Consider the following 22,622-nt stretch of genomic DNA (forward strand, 5'->3'; position numbering starts at 1 on the left):
AAAAATAAATATACTAGACATCCCTAATTTTGGTAATAAATTGATCCAGTTTAGAAGGATGGGGGAGTCCACTAGGCATCAATGGGTTAATCATTGTGATTGTTATTGTCATAAATGTACATACCTTTATTTCAACATGCAATTTGGATGCGTATAAACCTAACTTAATTGTTTTGTATTTTCATGCAACATGTTTAGCCTCACTGTCAAAATGTAAGATAAATAAACTTCAAATACGCCATAGCTCTATACATTTTTTGCTAACTGAACGGGCACATTTTTTTCGTTTTCCGTTCTATGTATAAATGATTTATACACAAACATCCGTCTTTTTTAACTGTACGTGAATGACTTAATTTTAAGGCTTGACATTTAAATGACTAAAATCTATTGGTTCCCAGATTGGCCTATTTTAAAACTGTCCGAAAAGCAGAAATTTCGCATATTTAATGAGTGAACGAGATAAATGATTGCATTCAGAAGAACATACATTCACAAACTTGAGAGACTTTAATTTCTTTAAACAACCCAGGTATAAACAAACATGTATTCACGAAATTGAGTGATTTGAATTCCGTTAAACAACAGTGGGATCAAAAAAAGTTTACATCGATATAGCAAACCGATATTTTTTATACTGAAGACTTTTAATGAACGGTTAATTAAACAAGTCAGTGCATGAATGAATAATAACGAAAACTCAAAGAAGCGATCACTTAGAAGTTACATACTTCTACGTGCATTATCAAACAATGTGAAACAATAAATAGAAAGAAAGAATAATGTTTTAATAGTTTATCTTTAGCTGCGTTTTTTAAAACCGTATAACATTCAGGTAACGAAAACTGAGCCTTCATGTATGTTTTACGTTTCATTGTTTAAACGTTTTTCCCAGTTGCATTTATATATAAAACGAAATGTGTTTTTAGAAATGATCAGTGAAATTTTTGCGAAATTAAACATACTGTCGTTTAATCCTTCAGGGTAAGAAGTGTGTAAACGTGTATCCCATTTAAATTATAAAACACATATAGTATTAAATTGGCGCTGATCAGACTTTGTATTTTAAATGTAAGTTCTATATTTTGAAAACCAATATTTGGAACATCATAGCCATTTTAACTTAAATGTTTATATGCATTACTTTTTACATTGTATGAAGAATAACTGTATTGTATAGGCATTATGTCCGAAACAGGTATATACATAATCAGAACATCTATCAGAGTTCCCAATTGATAAACATACAAAATAACATCATATGTTCAGAACACGTATACAAAATAACATTTAGAATGTCACAAACAATGTTTCCATTTTATAATAAGAAGTTATTATACACTGGACAATCTTTGAAAACTGTTAATATGACAGCAAATGAAGAAACGTACGGGCATACGAACAGCCGTTACATGATGTTGTTATAATTGTATTTCTTAGTAAAGATAACTCAAAGAACTTATGTCCGTAATGGAATTAAATGGATGTTCCATTAGTTAGTATTGCTGGAAACGTACCATTACCGCCTAAAACAAGGAATGGCGTAATGGATTGTGTTATCTAACCAATTTATTGTTCATGTATTTAAATATATATATAATAATGTCACCACGCCAATATTATGTTTGCATTGCTATTTCTGTCAATTTGTAAAGTACACATACATTTTATGATTAATTGTTAAAATATCGAATGATGATATGATGCATTTTTTCTTTGCCATATCCTACTATTATGTTGCAATTCTAAATTACAAGGCATGTGAATTTTAAGAACCATTTTTGGTTGCTGTCGTCATTATGTGTGTATTTAGTTCTATGACTACGGGGATCGGTGTAATTTAATTTGCAATTCTTTGCTAGATGTACTCATTTTGAATCATTTGATCATTCATGACCAACCGTGAAAACTGAATACCCTGCTTTATTGTAAGTTGCGAAATACTATTTACCTTTTTAATTGTATAATCTAAATTAATCAACATATATATAGCATGTTCTATCTTTTATTAGAATATCCAGTTAACAACCAACTAAGGTTTATGCACAATACAGGTGCTTAAAGGGACCTTTTCACGTTTTGGTAAATTGACAAAATAAAACAAAATGTTTCAGATTCGCAAATTTTCATTGCAGTCATGATATTTGTGAGGAATTAGTAAAACTGAACATTTACCATGCTCTTAAATATCCATAATGTGCATCTTTTGACGATTTAAAAACCTGAACAGCGTTGCAACGCGAAACAATTGACTTATTTGGAGAGTTCTGTTGTTGTCGTTATATTTTGTGATACTATGAGGATTGCTCATAAAGTGTATAATATACAGCTGTCATTTTATGCGCACGGATGGCCGAGTGGTCTAAGCGTTAGACGTTTACTCCAGGGGTCAGTAATTCGAGCCAAGTTGAGGGTTTTCTTGCTTTAATTGTATTCTTGTTGTTGTTTTTTACTTGAGCTTTTTAGATCCAATGTTTACATTTATCACTATAAAGCATTCAATGACAGACTTCCATACATGCCAAAATCTGTGAAAAGGTCCCTTTAATAGCCACAGTGCGTCAAACAAAGAATAAAGAATCTTGATATAGCTATTAAACTTAAAAAATATGCATTCATACTTGCTGACAATATTTTTAATCAAATTAGAATAATACATTTATAGAAAATATGTATTACGTGTTGTATAATATGTTGTTGTTTTTCATATACATAATGTAGATGTATGTGTAGATTTTTAAAGTTGTTGCTAGAAGGATACTTAAAAAATAATGAGATTTGCTTTTATGAAATACAGATATAACTTAATTACTAACGCATTCTGTCAAAGTTTCGTCTTTATTCCTTTTCAAATCTAAGGGATATGAAAAAATAACAGCATATAATAATTGTACTTAATTGACTGCAATGTTCAAATGATTAACAGCCGCACGATGGAGTAAAACAATATTTAGAAAGATTAGTCCGTAAGCAGAGCACAGGTCATTGCGCGCATTGACATCCTACAGCAATGTCCATAATGTCAAATTTCCACATTGATCTAAGCGTTATCGGTAGAACGGAATTTGATGCCGTAAAATCGTCGTCAGGTTCTTTAACGCTTAAAACATTGATTTGATAGAAAACTGGGCGGCAACTGAAGAAACCAGCGTAGCAGGTCGACGATGAGCAGACGACTTCTTTAATAAAGCGCGGGTAATGCAATCTCCCTAAGTCCTTCCATCTATAGTTGGATTCACAGTGCCAGTCACTGGGTTTTGGGTAGCCGCACACCGATCGATCAGATGTTTGGTTGTTGTTGTTGTCTTCATTATGTGTGGGCATTCCTGCAGCATATCTTGCTCTATGATTTGAAAGGTAAAGTCTACTTGTTTCCAAATTAGAACCGACTCTGGACCTTATAAGCCTGGTTGCATGTGTTTCGGTGGTGCAAAGGTAGGAGAGTATGGCTGTTGAGACAACAGCAACCATGGTCTGAAAATAATCAGTATACACACATATCCAATATGAATTTGTAAGATAACAAGGTTTTTCCGCGATAAAAACACTTCATCAATTTGATCACGATGCGCCATAAATAAAAGACATCAATAACACGAGTTTTGTTATTGCAAGACCAATGCACAATCGACTAATAGACAACAAATAATATACACTATTGAGCATAAATTCACTTTGTGTTCGTTGTGCTTGATAGCAACAATAAGAGAATAATTAAATGATTTGCAGCTCATTGTTGAGAAGAATTTAAGTCATTTGTCTTGCCCTTATGGCTATACAATTCGATGTTGCTCATCGCTGGTACAGCATCGATTTCGTTCCCAAATAAATAAGTAAATTCTAAGAAGTAAACTAATTGTTTCTGTATTAAGGACGATTGTAAACAAAAACCACTTTTAGGTAGATAAATGTTCCAATATAATTGTCCCATGTGTTGAAGCTTTTTGTGAATAAAAATAAATTACAAAACGTGAAAAGACGATGACTGGGATTCAGTTAAAATTCGAAAGTGATGTCAGTTTCTTATTTTATTTTATGTTTAGGGGGGTCAAATTAAACAGGGATTTAATTTATTATTTAATAAGCATCGACTTTATTTCACAACAGAAACCTAAGGTAGTACACATTCAAACATTCCATCAGTTGAAATTCTTCACAAGACCATGTTAATGTGTGACATTCTAACGTTCATGTAACATTATAGTTTTCGTATAGAATAAACAATTTATTTCATATGAAAGTACGTTTTTTTAGTACGAATTCCATTTTTGTGCTCGTTATAAAGTTGTTGACATTCGTTACTTCTTTAATTATAAATTTTTCAAACAAAACCACGGGTTTCTGTTTTAACAATGTAGCTTATTTCCGATGTAATCATCACAATCATCATCATCATTAGTATTTTTATTTTTATTTTTGTTATTATTATTATTATTATTATTATTATTATTATTATTATTATTATTATTATTATTATTATTATCATTATTGTTATTATTAAAATCAAACTAACAAAATGTGTGTTTGCCAATGACATAGATCTTACCTTCATGATATGACTTATTATCCACATGGTCATTCAGTCGCTAAAGATGATGCCAACTTCCACATTGCCATCATTCACTATTTATACGTTAACGCCACCTCTTCCCTAGTAATCAGCATTTCATATGTTGATTATAGATGTCTGTAGACACCTATTACGGACACCTATTACGATGACTTCTCCTGTGACATCTGAGGAGCAAGTGTTATGTTCCAATACAATTGCAATGAGACACTTCGATGCGAAACTTTGAGCAAAAATCGTCTTGAAATTATTTTGCAATGAGATTAGCTAAGAAAAGAAACAAGCGTACGTATACTTTTTGTGCAAAAGAAAGGTACATATAGTTTGAAACACACGAATTCAGATCTTTCTATTGCAGTTTGCAATTAGTTCTGTTTTCTGCATTAATTAGTATCATGAATACGGCCCCCGAGAGATTATCTTTATATGGTTTTATTGTTTCTTGAATAAATAAGTATCGTGAATACGGCCCGCAAGAGGTTATCCTAATATAGTTTTACTCCAGTCGAGCATTATAACGGGAAATAGCAAGTTAATTGTGGAGACATTAATTAAAATGTATGGGCCTTTGGGAATTTTGTGTTAAAGGGATCTTTTCACGGTTTGGTAAATTGACAAAATTGAAAAAAAAAGATGTTTCAGATTCGCAAATTTTCGGTTAAGTTATGATATTTGTGAGGAAACAGTATAACTGAACATTTGCCATGGTCTAATATAGCCATAATATGCATCTTTTGACGATTTAAAAACGTAAAAATTATAAAGCGTTGCAACGCGAAACAATTCAATAATTTGTAGAGTTCTGTTGTTGTCGTTTAAATTTGTGAAACTACGAAGATTGCTTATATAACGTATACAATACGCAATTTATGTAGGCTTGGAAGGATAGCTCAGTTGGCTAATGCGTTTTCACTTCAGGATTCCGGGGGTCATTGGTTCGAGCCTTGCTGCGGGCTACTTTATTTTTCCTTTTTTAAATTTTATTATATAGTTTTTACTGGAGCTTTTAAAATTAAATGTTTACATTTATCAATATAAAGCATTTAATGACAAACTTCAAAACATGCCAAATTCTGTGAAAAGGCCCCTTTAAATGTTGGTAAGATGTTTCTTACTCCCCCACATTGAGTAGACCGTCATAGGCGGTGACCCAGTCTTATTCATGCGTGTACGTTTGTCGTGTACATGATTAAAGGGGCCTGTTCACGTTTTGGCAAATTGACAACATTAAAAAAATGTTTTAGATTCGCAAATTTTCGTTGTAGTAATGCTATTTATGAGAAATCAGTAATACTGAACATTTACAATGCTCTAAAATATCCATTATATGTATATTTTGACCATTTCAAAACTTGGAAAATATAAAGCGTTGCAACGCGAAACGATTAAATAATTTGAAGAGTTCTGTTGTTGTTGTTGTTATATTTTTGATACTACGAGGATTGCTTATATTAAGTACACAATACACCACTGATTGTATGAGCACGGATGGTCGACTGGTCTAAGCGATATACTTTTACTCTAGGGTCAGTGGTTCGAGCCCTGTTGACGGTTACTATTTTTCTTTCTTTAATTTCATTCTTGTTTTTTACTAGAGCTTTTTGGATCATATGTTTACATTTATCAATATAAAGCATTTAATGACAAACTTTAATACATGCCTAAATCTGTGAAAAATTCCCATTAAATTGTACCATGCATTTGTTTTGTGTCTACCTTTTTGGTTTCCTGACATATTATTAAGAACTGTATTTTATAATCAGAACTTTTTCCCGGCTAATGCAGCCGAAATTTAAATTTATGTGTATTTGTCTAGTGTATATTTACACGTACTTAATAGTCCATGATTGCTCGACACATATAAATGGCTTTTGCTGTGGTGTATATGGAAAATTCTCCCTTTTAGGTACATCCTAAGCTTTTCATACGTATTAAAGAATTTGTTTTGTTAGCTCACCTGAGCGATAGCTCGAGGTGAGCTATTGTGATCACTCAGCGTCCGGCGTCCGTCCGTCCGTCCGTCCGTCCGTCTGTAAACAATTTGTAAACATCTTCTTCTACTAAACCATTGAGCCAATTTCAACTAAATTTCATGTGGAGCATCCCTAGGTCATGGGACAAAAGAATTGTTAAAAAAAAATTGATCACATAACCAAGATGGCCGCCATGACCATATATGGTAAAAACCTTAAAAAATCTTCTTGTCAGAAACCGCTCATCAGATTTTCAAAAAATTTCACAGGGATGACCTTTGAGGGCTCCCCTGAAAAAGTTGTTCAAAGAAATTTGATTCGTCAAAAAACGTGGCCGCAGGAGCTCGTTGAACTTTGCATGTTTATTCGTTTTTGCCTATTTTGTGAAAACTTTCAAAAATCTTCCACATTTTTTGTCCGATCCTTTCCAAATTTGCACAGTGTCTTTATATCAATGAGGACACGAACCCTACAAAAAATGAGCATTATTGGTCCATGAAGTACAGAATTACCTCCCCTTGAATTGAGAAAATGGTGTTTATGCAATAAAGTCCAAATTTTTCATCCAATTCTTTCCAAACTTGTAAGGATTTAGCATGGTTCAAACAAGGGAAACAACTACGGTTTATGCATGTTCTTTTTATTACAGATTTGCCTCCCTTTAATTCATTCAAAATCTCATTTTACAGCAGAGATTCCAAATCTGACCTGTAAATGAGCCCAATATTTACTGCTGGTGCTATGTTACCTTTTCCCATTTGATCATTCTTAAGTATTGGTATTGTAATGCTGCTACTGCTACTGCTACTGCTACTGCTACTGCTACTACTACTACTACTACTACTACTACTACTTCTACTACTACTACTACTACTATTACTTCTACTACTACTACCACTACTACAACTACTACTACTACTACTACTACTACTACTACTACTACTACTACTACTACTACTACTACTACTACTACTAGTACTACTACTACTAGTACTACTACCACCACCACCACCACCACCACCACCACCACCACCACCACCACGTCTACTATTACTACTTCTACTACTACTGCCACTACTACTACTACTTTTACCACTACTACTACTACTACTACTACTACTACCACTACTACTACTACTACTACTACTACTACTACTTCTACTACTACTTCTACTACTACTACTACTACTTCTTCTACTACTACTACTACTACTACTACTACTACTACAACTACTATTACTACTACTACTACTACTACTACTTCTACTACTACTACTACTACTACTACTACTACTACTACTACTACTACTACTACTACTACTACTACTACTACTACACCACCACCACCACCACCACCATTCACAGTGACAAAAAACGTATTCACACAATGGCTGCTAATACAACTTATAGCCCATATAGGGGGGCATGCATGTTTTACAAACAGCCCTTGTTTCTATGGGATTTTAACCACAACTGTTCATGTTTATCTCCGACACATATTTTTAGGTCACCTGTCATGAAGTGACACGGTGAGCTTATGTGATCGTGTGATGTCCGGCGTCCGTTGTGCGTGCCTGCGTGTGTCCGTGCGTCCGTCCGTCAACAATTTGTTTGTGTATACAGTAGAGGTCACAGTTTGCATCCAATCTTGATGAAATTTGGTCAAAATGTTTATCTTGATGAAATCCGGTTTGGGATTGTATTTTGGTCATCTGGGGTCAAAAACAAGGTCACTAGGTCAAATAATAGAACAAACTTCTGTAGACAATAGAGGTCACAGTTTTCATCCAATCTTTATGAAATTTGGTCAGAATGTTTATCTTGATGAAATCTGGGTTGGGATTTTATTTGGGTCATCTGGGGTCAAAAACTAGGTCACTAGGTCAAATAATAGAAAAACCTTGTGTAGACATTAGAGATCACAGTTTTCATCCAACCTTTATGAAATTTGGTCAGAATTCTTGATGAAATCTGGGTGGGATTGTATTTGGGTCATCTGGGGTAAAAATCTATGTCAAATAAATAGAAAAACCTTGTGTTGACAATAGAGGTCACAGTTTTCATCCAATATTTATGAACTGTGGTCAGAATGTTTATCTTGATGAAATCTGGATTGGGATTGTATTTTGGGTCATCTAGAGTCAGGAACTAGGTCACTAGGTCAAATCATAGAAAAACATTGTGTAGACAATAGAGGTCATAGTTTTCATCTGATCTTAATGAGTCAGGTGAGCGATTCAGGGCCATCATGGCCCTCTTGTTTTAATAATCCAACCGACGTCAACCACGTCAATTGCTCCTGCCGAACAAAACTTTTTGTTTCTGTTTTAGGTCAATCATGTTGGCGACATGCTATCATATTTTCAAATTAATGTTTACCTAACAAGGTATGTTGCAATGAGATTGTGAAGATTTCTCCAATCTAACATCCATATTACATACGGATTTTGTTTAGTGCAGTCAAAAATATACAATGAAAAAGTCTGACCGATTAACCAATACTGCTTTTGTAGATGTTTCCGAGACAAACAACTTATTTGAGGTTTTAAAAGTATTATCTATGTTTTTGCAAGAGATTCTGAAAAACGTATACAACGTATGAACTCTTTACAGGATCATTATCACCAGATTACAACAAACAGATATGCACTAAATACAATAATATTTTACAAGTTAAATTGCTGACGAAAGTTAAGCTGTCAGATGGAATCAAGATATGGGTATAATACCACAAAAGATGTTAACGGGACGCGAACCCTGAAATGCAAGGTACATCCGATACAAAAAGCTCTTAATGGACATTGAAAACGATGAAGGTACAGATCACAAAAATTGAAATACAACAATTGCCTGCAGGCTTGCTGGCTGGCATCATCAAATGTTAGCGTTTAGTATGCGAAAAAAACATTCAAATTAATTATATGTCACCTTTGAGCTTATGACTTCAAACTAAATAATTCATCATATATTACATACTGTGGCAAGTGCAAAAGACTGAAAAGTGTTAGCTGTTGCCATTGTTTGTCATTTGAAAGTCAGGTCCCAAAATGAGCTTAAAAAAAAGTTAGTTCCAGGAAGGGGAGTTAAACCAATATATTGCGACAATAACAGAACTACTAGAGATAAAAACGCGTGGCAAAATAAAAATTATCGTGGTTTATGTATATTTTACTGCACATCTACGCAAATACTGTTTATTATAAGGGAAACGGATATTCTAGATTCAAAATCTCGAAGATCAAGTAATTAAACAACAATAACTTTTTATTCCGATTTCTACGATCTGAAAAAAAAGAGGGATGCACGAACACTGTACTAGAGCTGAAGTGGCGAATTCATTTAAAAGACAAATAAATAAAGAGTGGCTAACCGGATGAAAATACACGCTGCTCTTTAAAGAAAATAACGAAAACGATGCCATTCTGTAAGTCAGTTCCAACTAATCTCATTTTAAACGCAGTCAGCTCCCTTTTACGCTTGATCCCGACCCCTGTTGTTTGGTTCATTTTAAAGATTGTTTATAAATTTGTTAACACTCATTGTTAATTTAATTACGTTGGCTCAAAGCTATGGAATAACTAGTGTGTACTCGCTTAAAATCATGTTCCTCTTGCCATACAACACATTAATAAATATTCAACCCGTTTGCGAACAATATATGATTGTAGTCATACTTGTTTTTCTCATTTTAATATCTATGTATTATGTGTTTTATCTGACAACGTAATAGAACATACATTGCTATCAGGTTGGTAAATCTGAACAGAGTGGAAAGTGTGTGATTAATGTGATTAATGTGAATCCATGCGGAACTGTCCTTCGGGGAATACAAAGTAAGAAAAACATATCTCATTTTGGTCACCTTTTAGTATTTTTGTTATATCAAACGATGACTTAATACAAATAGCACATGCGACATCTTAGAATGTCAATGATCACGAATGACCCGGAAAATAAGTGTACTGCTTGAAAACTAGCAATTGTATATGTATTATGCAATTACTTAACCGTTTAAGTGGACCTCCAAATTATAATTAAATTAGTATAAATGGACAAATACATGTAATTGCCTAAACCAATAGTTAGTATTGCACATGTATACCATGCTTTCACTTTTGTCCATGTTTATCAGCAATGTGAATTGTATCAAAATATGTACTGGCTGATAATATTTAACATTAAAGGGGCCTTTTCACATATTTTGGCATGTATTGAAGTTTGTCATTAAATGCTTTATATTGATAAATGTTAACATTGGATTTAAAACGCTCCAATAAAAAAAAACAAGAAAAAAATAAAAGAAAGAAAAAAGTAAATCCTTAACTGGGCTGGAACCAATAATCCCTGGAGAAAAAGTCTACCGCTTACACCACTAGACTATCCGTGCTCATACAATGAATTATTTATTTTATATACTATATAAGCAATCCTCGTAGTATTACAGAATAAACGACAACAACGGAACTATCCAAATTATTCAATCGTTTTGCGTTGCAACGCTTTATAATTTCCAGGTTATTAAATCGTCAAAAGAAGCATGTAATGGATATTTTATAGCATGGTAAATGTTCAGTATTATTTTTTCCTCACAAATATCATAACTACAACGAAAATGTGCGAATCTGAAACATTTTTTTAATTTTGTCAATTTACAAAAACGTGAAAAGGCCCCTTTAAAACATAATAAAACCATTTTTATACACTCGGGAGAAAATAATTCTTATATTTAATTGTTTAATGGGTCGCTTTCTTCATTGAGCGATTAGCCTGGATATCAAGCAGTATAATGCGACTATACTAATGTATACGAAAATAAAATCAGGCGAGTTCGCACTTTGCATTGTTTGTCAGTGAATGTCATGTACAGCAGTTGCCTCAATTAGCAAATCCGATGCCCATTAAAGAATAAACGGTTGCTTAAAAGGATTTACCATGGTGGCTTGTTTAATGTGACAAATCCCATAAAAGGATTTGAAATCCTTTCACATATGGTCAATTGTAGGTCATAACAATTATAGTGTGTACTAATGTGATGAAATGAAGTGCGGTTCTGGGCATGTTATGTCTCATAAAAACGTATCGACTGTGGAACCGTATTAATTTACAGACTGCTTCTGAATATGTAACAACTTCACTGTCTTATAATACCAAAACTTGTGATATTACGTCAATCTGACTGTGCATGAATGCCTGTAACCATTATATATGTGTATAATCACAATATATAAATACATAATTTGAATATATACAGATAAAGCATTGATATATAAAGATGTAATTTTCTTATATATAGATAAAATGTAAAAATATACAGATACACATGTATTATACACAGATAATATTCCATTGTATAAAGGCATTACTTCTTTATATGAAGGCAAAAGATCTCTATATGAACATAAATCTTATGTAATAATTATAACGAATATTTTTTCATTATATATAGGCATCACTTGTTTATATAAAGGCAAAAGACCTTTATATAAACATAGATCGTAATTATATAAACACATATCGTCTTTAAATGCAGATACAATTTGAAAAATACGTTAAAATCAATTTATGTAAATATGTTATCTCAACGCTTCAAGATAAATGTATAGTACATAAAGATTTTAATGTTTTGTATGATCCTAAATAGTTGTCGTATTAAGATAATTACGTTATAACATAAATCCATACTATTTTAAGATGCTGATAAACATCGAAATACATTAATTCAAAATTTGGTAAACATTATATATAATCTTAATGAATAAAGAAAGCATTAAATATACGAAGCCTTTAATTATTATACACAGGAGAAAATTTGTTTTGCATCATTTCACAACAATGAATATCGATTTGTTACTTGAGCGACTTGGAGTGAAAGAAAGGAGAGATACGGCGCTTCAGACAGGAGAAGATAACACCGGACATCATATCACTTATGTTATTTGGCTAGTAAATTTCACTCTTCGGTATATTATAATGATGAAAGCACTTTATATAATGATGAGTGACCAATACATAGATAACGAATAGCTTCCTATATTAAAGTCTAAACTTCATAGAAATATTAAAATACATGTATACTATATATCTTCGTATCAATACATAATATCTATGTATCGAGATATAATACATAATTATATATAAAACAATTTAATCTATATCTCTCAATGTTTTATGTACATATGATGATCTTTTATATTTATTAAATAACGATTTATGTTCATATAAAGATCTTTTGCCTTCATATAAAGAAGTAATGCCTTTATATAATGGAATGTTATATGCGAATAATACATTCTTTTCTGTATATTTTTACATGTTATCTATATATATAAGAAAATGATATCTTTATATATGAATGCTTTATCTGTATATATTCAAATTATGAATTTATGTATTGTGATTATGCATATATATAATGGTTACAGGCATCAAAGACCTATGTCTTTGCAGACATTCATGCACAGTCAGATTGACGTACTAACTAATATCACAAGTTTTGGTATTATAAGACAGTTAAGGCGTTCCATACCTGAATATTATGTAAAGATATATGAATGACGTGTTCAATGATGAATATGTAAATTATAACACAAGCTTAACCCAAAAGCCGAGTAGCCGCTTGTCGGTATTGGCTGGTGAGATAATAGTGTAAAATAACCCTAATACTATCAAGGAGAACAACTCTTAAAAAGTTACACGTCAGACAATTACTCGAAGTTCCGGTTAGTTAACCAATCAAATCACGCGCTGTATGTCACCTTACAGAAATAAACACGACTAAGACAGGGTTGTGCTTTCGTCATGCTAAAGACGACGTAGGTGTTTGGTTCTGAAAACAACACTGTCCGAATGGGGAGAAAGGGTCGTAAGAGATGGAATTCCTGTTTAATGTGGTTTGCAACGTCGTTGGGGGCTTTATGCTTAACAATTTCTTGTTCAAATGCCTCAAATCGCGATTTGCACGATACTCGCGAAGAAGTGATGTTTTCTGGTGGATCCACCGATCTACGATTTCAACGTGTCGTTGATAACACTAGGTAACATTGGAATTGCAATTTGAAGGAGGCAATCTTGACACTTTGATTTGTTTGATTGTTGCAAGTTCAATAACAAATGTGGCCTTGACCTTTTCTGTCTTTGTTAGCTTCGATACGATTGGTCAGTCGCACTATTATCTGCATTCTCATTGGCCAACATGTAACACACCTTCGATGAGATATTCTGAATACTCAAATCAGCAATGTTTTAATTAGTTTTTCTTTGTTTTAAATTTAGCTACATCGCTTGCAAGATTTCCCTTGCAGAATTTACCCAGAACAAAAGTGTTTATTTATTTAACATTAACATAAATTAATAATCATCAAACAATTAAGTAGCAGTGACATTCAATGATTAACATCACATTTCAGTAAGAAAATTCTAGGTTGGAGGTTTTTAACCAGGTTTTCCAAAGGAAAAAACTGGTTATTAGATTGGCGAATGTGGTGGCGGGCAGGCGGAACAAGCTTGTCTGAGCCATAACTTTGTCGTTCATTGTGAGATTTTAAAATCATTTGGCACATTTGTTCACCATGATTAGACAGTGTGTCACGCGAAAGAATTACGTCAATATCTCCAAGGTCAAGGTCACACTTTGTGTTCAAAGGTAAAACATGGTCATAAATGAGCTTGTCCGGGCCATAACTATGTCATTCATTGTGAGATTTTAAAATCATTTGGCACATTTGTTCACCATCATTGGACGGTGTGTCGCATGAATTACATCAATATCTCCAAGGTCAAGGTCGCCATGACTAAAAATAGATTTATTTTGAAACAAGGGAGTAATTATGAACAATCAGTTCAGTTTGAGTTGTCTCCCTTTATCAGACTTTTTTCATATAGACGAGTTAACGCGTGACGTCACACGCACCTGCAAAGTTTAGACTCCGCCCACTGGTTGGCAAAAAGAGGTGGAATTCATATAAGCGCATATAGAGAAGGTTGACATAATCATCGTTTTTATTGATAATAATGAACTGTATCAAATATAATGTTACTATTTATGTCTGAATTAAACATAAGCATGCGTGGAAATTCATTTTTGGAACGATTATATTGTTGTTATTATTTGTTTTTACTAAAATCGAGCTCCGGAGTGGAACACTATCTACTAGCTCTGTATGTGGTTACCACAAAAATCTCTACTAAACGCATCTTCACGTCCATTTAAGATACAAAATTTCAGGAATAGAAATTCTTTTAGAATATATTAAATTTAATGAAAGGACACAAATAAGGATGAAAACAAACAACAAATAGATCGCTTTTTGTTCGCAACTTATAGTAACTGATTTTAACCTTAATATATCTGTACAAACTTACATTGTTACACAACAAATAAATTCATAAATCTAATTGTTTTATTTAATGGTGCACACCAAATTTGACACTTTTGTTTCAGCATTTCTAACCCTGTTCAATTGCACCGTTGTTCGTCACAAGCATATTATCTCGTTATGATCGGAGACTGCCCAGACAATTACATAGAAAACATGCCGGTGTCAATAACATAGGGACCTATACTTTAATTGGGTCCCTGCATAGACCACATGTGGCAGACTTTATGATACCTCCATGTCATCTCTTGGCGTATTGAGCAGTCATATTGAGCAAGCCAAATATTAAAGCGAAAATACGTAGCATTTGCTTTAATAAATAATTTAACATATTAAAAAAAGAAGATATTTGTCCGAAACGGATTAACGGGAACATGTGTATCTATATGTTAGCCAGTTTAATCATAATAATACAGTGCTTTATAACTTTAAATTTAAAATATTGTGCAATATTACTGCTACACAATTGATGTATTTAACGCGGGTACCGGCAAATGTCAACTCGGCAATTTAGTGTAAAGATTGTACGTTCTTGCAGTGCACGTAACACCATCATGAAACCAAGCAATCACAATGGATAAACAATATTTGCGTAAAATAAATTAAATAAATATATATATATTTATCATAAAATGCTAGATTGTTACATGCATCACTCCTTATTACTTGTTAAGAGATTTCAATATACATGCAAAGCGCTTCAATTTGCACAAGATGCAGGTTTTATTTCCATTTGTATATTAAAATTTATTAATATTGTAATTCAATGGAAACGAAACGGAAATTCATTCTATGGAAAAGAAAATTACCACAACATTTAACGATTGTAATGTATTCCGTTTTTTATGGCTTTGTTTTATAATTGATTAAATGCGCCTCTTATACTACACTTTCGGCCGCTGATGAACAAAAACAATATCCACACCGTTTATAGTTATAATCAAATTAATATATGTTTTATTAGTTTTGAAATATCATTTTTTAAAGTCTTACTTTACAAAAGAATACGGCTAATTTATTGTTTTGTTGTGTGGTATTGTCAGTATTTAGTCTTCCGACCACGTTTACTCTGATGCTAATAACTAATTTGTATTTTATAAAGAGGAAATTATATATATGAATATACATTTACTGGTACTAAGTATGATATATTTGCACTATTGTTTAAGAGTTGTAATGTTTATTTCGGGTTTTTTATCAATTTATTGACTAAACAAAAGCCCTTTATACATGTTTTACCTGACTGTAACTAATGTTTTTGCCAACCAGTCAGTGTGCATGCGCGGAAAATCCCAAATGTAAACAATAACAATTAACTCGTCTATTGAAAACCTGGTTTTGTGACAATTTTGTCCCTTGTTTACATGTTGAAGTAAATAACTGAAATAAATCAAATCCATTTTCCAAATATTTGAGAAGATGCAAATCAATATTATTTAATTTTATGAACTTACTGATTCAGTTTTACTAATAAATTACAAAAGTAATTTTGGGAGATTTTTGTTTTCTTGAGGGCTAAAGGACTGTGGAACTGCTGAAACAATAAAATGTAACTTAACCCAATGATATAACTTGACAGCTAGATCTACACAATCTGTTGTACAGAATCATCAAATAGTCACATTAAGTTTAACCATGTCCTGATTATAATTTGGACAGAATGGAAGCAATAATTTATATTAACATTTAAGTCCCAGTTTTTAAATATGATTTTATATATTCTGATTTTAAATGTACCGTTCCAAGGCTGTCAGACTTTTGCTTATTTTTGTGAAAATGATCTGTACCTGCCAAATGATATTAAATAGAAATTATCTCCCTTTAAAGCTTGTTACTTCCCTTGGATTTTGTTTTTTTACTTTTGACCTTGAAGGATGACCTTGACCTTTCACCACTCAAAATGTGCAGCTCCATGAGATACACATGCATGCCAAATTTCAATATTGCAAAGTTATGGCCAATGTTAAAGTTTTAAGACGAACGCACAGACTGACAGACAAACAGACAGAATGACAGTTCATCTGCTATATGCCACCCTACCAGGGGCATAAAAATATCTTGACTTCAGTATTTTGACCCCTTAAAATTTAATTTGACCCCTTAAAATGTCAACCATGGGGTCATGTGACTCCTTGTTTTCACAGGTGGTTAGCGTGTTGCTATGATATTAATTAATGTAATTATGAATTTAGAGTGTTTATTTGATACTCAATACTTTTCCCATTTTGAATATAACATTTTCATAAATATTGCAAAAATGTCGCCTCACACCGAAAACACTTTTTTAGCTCACCTGAGCACAACATGCTAATGGTGAGCTTTTGTGATCGCCTTTTGTCCGTCGTGCGTTGTGCGGCGTCAACATTTGACTTGTTAACTGTCTAGAGGCCACATTTATTCTCCAATCTTCATGAAATTTGGTCAGAAGATTGGTATCAATGATATCTTGGATGAGTTCGAAAATGGTTACGTTTGCTTGAAAACATGGCTGCAGGTTTTTTTTGGCCCGATTTTATAGCCGAAATTCGGCTATGTTCCCAATCCCAAAAAGTATACTTTTTTCCCAAAATTTGGCAATAAATTCCCAATTTCAAAAAAAAAAAAAAAAAAAAATTTTTTTTTTTTTTTTTTTTTTTTTTTTAGAAAGAAGTGTCTAATGCATATTTTATCTCAATTTTAATTCAATTACATCTAACAAAGTATTATATGATTTAATTTGAATAATTATAAAGAGTTATGTCAAATTTATTATTTCCCTAATCAGTGGACTATTCATGTGAAAAAAAAGGCTAATGAAATTATTTTCCCAATTTCATGAAAATGCCGATAAAATTCCCAATTCCAAAGCCATGGGCTATCTTCCCAAAAAGTGGAAAAAAAACACTGGGCTGCCAATGGGCGGGGCATTTTTCCTTATATGGCTATAGTAAAATCTTGTTAACGCTCTAGAGGCCACATTTATTGTCCGATCCTCATGAAACTTGGTCAGACGATTTATCCCGATGATATCTTTGACGAGTTCGAAAATGATGTTGGTTGGTTGAAAAACATGGCCGCCAGGGGGCGGGGCATTTTTCCTTATATGGCTATAGTAAAACCTTGTTAACACTTTAGAGGCCACATTTATTTTCCGATCTTTATGAAACTTGCTCAGAAGATTTGTCCCAATGATATCTTGGATGAGTTCAAAAATGGTTACCTTGGCTTGAAAAACATGGCTGCCAAGGGGCGGGGCATTTTTCCTTATATGGCTATAGTAAAATCTTGTTAACTTTCTTGTCTGCTTAATCTTCATGAAATTTGGTCAGAACATTGGTTTCCTGTGTAGTAAAGTTTGGTTTTATTATGTCAATATTATGTGACATTAACTGTAATTTTTCATAACACAGCATTTTCATAGTTAACATACAGGCTTCCTGAAAAGGCCGGACCGCCGGTCTTGTCCGGCAAAATTCTTTACGGTCCGGCGAAGTTTCTGTTATTGCCGGTCCTTGTGACAGGCCAAACGAAATATGACTAAATACCGAAAAGTCTAATACTTGCCAAAAGAACGTATAAACCCAATTGGAATCACTTTTTTCGTGAATTTCGAGCCTTTTTGTCATTAAGAACACTAACGCGTTACTAGTTCTTAAGAGTACTCTCCCTTTGTTGTTGTTTTTCGAAATGTCAATTTCATTGTTCCGACATATTACCATCTATCCAATCAAAAAGGTTGTAACAAAAAACTACACATGAAAAAAATGCTTATACAAATGATTGAAATTGTCAAATTTGAAGTTGTCATCATCATATATAAGCATTGTTTTGCTTTATGTATCGTCGGAACGCATAAAATAACACGGAAATGTGATTATATCAGTGTAATATCGCATAATGCCATTAATATTTTATTTTTGATAATATAAAACAGATAGTTTTGTAAAAGATTGATATTGTACGGAGAATATATAAGAGTATATTTTGTACAAGTTGACTACATAATTACATTTTATATTGAATGAATCCCATATTTAAAATTACAGTGTGTTACATTTGCATAAGAACACATAATGATTTGATGTTATGTGTTCCAAAATCAATTACTTATAGTTGTCCAATACTTATACACAGGCTGCACATTGCAATAAATATGAGTTAAACTTTACTTATATAATGCTTCAGTTATAAACTCACACTGTTCGGTCAGGTGAATTTTTGTCCGGACAGGCTTACTTTTCCATCAGCCTGTCCGGTTGACAGGCACTGTTTGGGACTTTTCAGGAAGCCTGAACATAACTGTTTTAGTCATTAACACTTATGATAAGCCTTTCAACTAAGAGATAACTGAAAGGAAGACAACGTGTACATGATTGTGCAGTATTTATGCAGTATTTATCTCCCTTGTTTAACCTGGTTCAGTAATCTATTTTTAGTTCTGTTCTGGAATTTGGGAAGATATTGATCATTGATTAATGCACTGTTCTGAGGGAAAATTGACTACTCTGCCATTGATCTCTTCTGAACTGTATAAAATAAGCTGTTTTGGCTGATTTAAACACCTCTTGATGCTTTCTTGAAAAGTTAACAGCTCTTGAAAAAGTTTGGAATTTTGAAATAATTAAACTCTAAATTATTTTACACCAGAATCAAGACATTTGGCATTATTTTCTAAATTATTCTTATTATTATGCCCCCCTTCGAAGAAGGAGAGGGGGTATATTGCTTTGCTCATGTCGGTCGGTCTGTCTGTCGGTCGGTCTGTCGGTCCGTTCACCAGGTGGTTGTCAGACGATAACTCAAGAACGCTTGGGCCTAGGATCATAAAACTTCATAGGTACATTGATCATGACTTGCAGATGACCCCTATTGATTTTGAGGTCACTAGGTCAAAGGTCAAGGTGACCAGAAATAGTAAAATGGTTTTTGAATGATAACTCAAGAACGCATACGCCTAGGATCATGAAACTTCATAGGTAGATTGATCATGACTTGCAGATGACCCCTCTTGATTTTGAGGTCACTAGGTCAAAGGTCAAGGTCACGGTGACCCAAAATAGTAAAATGGTTTCCGGATGATAACTCAAGAACGCTAATGCCTAGGATCATGAAACTTCATAGGTAGATTAATCATGACTCGCAGATGACCCCTATTGATTTTGAGGTCACTAGGTCAAAGGTCAAGGTCACGGTGACCCGAAATAGTAAAATGGTTTTCGGATGATAACTCAAGAACGCATACGCCTAGGATCATGAAACTTCATAGGTAGATTGATCATGACTTGTAGATGACCCCTATTGATTTTGAGGTCACAAGGTCAAAGGTCAAGGTCACGGTGATCGGAAATAGTAAAATGATTTTCGGATGATTACTCAAGAACGGTTTTGCCTAGGATCATGATACTTCATGGGTACATTGATCGTGACTCGCAGATGACCCCTATTGATTTTCAGGTCACTAGGTCAAAGGTCAAGGTCACAGTGACAAAAATCGTATTCACACAATGGCTGCCACTACAACGGACAGCCCATATGGGGTGGCATGCATGTTTTACAAACAGCCCTTGTTTAGATTATTTCTATTTGGCATTTTCTAAATTAGACTCTATTCTATTTCAATAACTTTAGTAATTTTTTCTTATTTTTACATTTGATTCAATGAAGTTTCCTAATCTCCATAAATATTGTTCTTTAGATTAAATAAGACCTATTTTGTAAAATAGATTTTTGAAGCACTTTCTAGACTAACAGTAACTTATATTTATATCAGTTTTTTTGACAGATTTTGAACTTCTTTTTACATTCATTAAGGTATTTGCTGTATGTTGTTCATTTTTGTAACGATACTTAGATTCTTTAGACTTGGCTAGTACCTGTTCTTAATTTTCTGTCATTGTTCTTCATTTTCTGAGTTCTTGGAATAAAAATTAGTTATTTTTGTTAAAGCTGCCTTGGTTTTCACTTATAAATAAATACTTTGAGTGTATTAAGGCGTCCCTGACTGAACGCCTTTAGTTAATTGAATTACAACCAGTCAGTATAGTCATCCTGACCGGAAATAAGAGTTGGTCAAATAAATATTTCCGCATTACATAAGTGCTCACAAAGTAACATAACTTTTAACCGTCCTGTGACCAGTTCATTTGCCTAAGCCTGGATAGGACAGATGAGTTCGAAAATGGTTTGGATCGGTAAAAAAAACATGGCCGCCTTATATTTATATAGTAAAAAAGCTTGTGAACACTCTAGAAGTCACATGTTTTGCCTAATCATCATGAAATTTTGTCAAAACATTAGTTATGTGGATGTCTCAGACGAGTTTGAAAATGGTCATGATCAGTGAAAAAACATGGCTGCCAGGGAGTGGGGCAGTTTTCTTTATATGTATATAGTGACAACATGTGAACAGTCTAAAAGACACATTTTTTTCCCAATCTTCATAAAATTTTGACATATCTTGGAAGATTTAAAAATGGTTCAGGTCTGTTTAAAAAAAATAGCCGCCAAGGGGCCATTTGTTGTTCATTCTTCATGATACTTGGTTAGAACATTTGTTCCATTGATATCTTGGGCTGCAAAGAACAGGTCATTTCTTTTTATCTCAGGTGAGCGACTTTGGGCCTTTCAGGCCCTCTTGTTTAAGTTATTGTTAAGAGCAAAATAGTTCTAAGAGGCTTCTGTTGATATGAAAACAAAGTATCATATATTTGAAATTTTAATACATTAGCATCTTTAAAATAAGTGTTTTGAAATACGCTTGGGAAAACAGTAATAACTGTATAACTCTTATCATATAGCACATAAATAAGAATCTAATACTCATAAGAAAGTATCAGTATGCGGACGCAGAGTTCAGGATTTTTCCAGTTTGTTGTGGCCGTCTTACATCCCATCAATAAGGTGTCACAGTGATGATGTATTATTGTATGCCAAGGTAAATCTTTTTTGAAATTTGCAATGACATATACAATGATTTTATTATACCTCTTCTTATTCCACAAGGCGATAATTGCCTTCATCAATAAGGATATTGCAATATTTCATAGTGTCATTAAATATAATTTGAAAACCAAGTTAAAGTGCTAAAGCATTTAGTTACAATTAAGATGCAGTCTGATAATTACATGTATGTTACATAGCAACATATACTCTGAAATATTATCATGCAAACCTAGATATAATTATACCCCCATTACCATTGGTAATGGGGGCTTTGTAGGAGTCACTTTGTCGGTCTGTCTGTCCCGAAATTTCATCAGATCTTCACCAAACTTGGTCAGAAGTTGTAGCTAGATAATGTCTAGGTCACATTTGAATATGGGTCATGCCGGGTCAAAAACTAGGTCATGGGGTCACTTATGGCGTTTTTAACCTAAAGTTTGTCCGCACCATAACTATATAATGTCATTTATTGTTAGATTTTAAAATTACTTGGTACATTTGTTCCTAGTTTATTATGAATTTGACATAAGCAATGGTTTAAAGCAATAGGTTTCAAGTGCACAGGTTAAAGATCCTTATTTTGTTGCCCTGCAATACAATGTTGAGTTTTCCATTATTTTTGCAATATTTTATGGTACTTGAACTGCTTTTAAACATTAACAAACTTTGTTTTTTACTGAATGTCATTTTTAGGAAAAAACTATTTTATGTTGAAAAAAACGTTAGCCAACATATCCTTAATGTTATTTTTTAATTAACATCTTAATTCTAAGACCTAAGCCA

At 33.1% G+C, this 22,622-nt stretch overlaps 1 protein-coding gene across 6 annotated transcripts in view; it reads left to right on the plus strand.

Annotated features, from left to right (window-relative positions):
* LOC127871136 (eukaryotic translation initiation factor 2-alpha kinase-like) overlaps positions 1–22,622 on the plus strand; it is a 626,118-nt gene that overhangs the window by 390,005 nt on the left and 213,491 nt on the right. For 5 of the 6 annotated variants that reach the window (XM_052413851.1, XM_052413853.1, XM_052413852.1 and 2 more), the window contains exon 1: positions 13,299–13,577. In XM_052413851.1, coding sequence (XP_052269811.1) covers positions 13,390–13,577 — 188 coding nt within the window. In that variant the 5' untranslated portion in view covers positions 13,299–13,389. Of the gene's footprint in view, positions 1–13,298; positions 13,578–22,622 lie in introns of those variants that run through there. The other variant, XR_008045158.1, reaches the window with a different exon arrangement.

This window comes from Dreissena polymorpha, chromosome 3, assembly GCF_020536995.1.
Source record: "Dreissena polymorpha isolate Duluth1 chromosome 3, UMN_Dpol_1.0, whole genome shotgun sequence".
NCBI classification, from domain to species: domain Eukaryota; kingdom Metazoa; phylum Mollusca; class Bivalvia; order Myida; family Dreissenidae; genus Dreissena; species Dreissena polymorpha.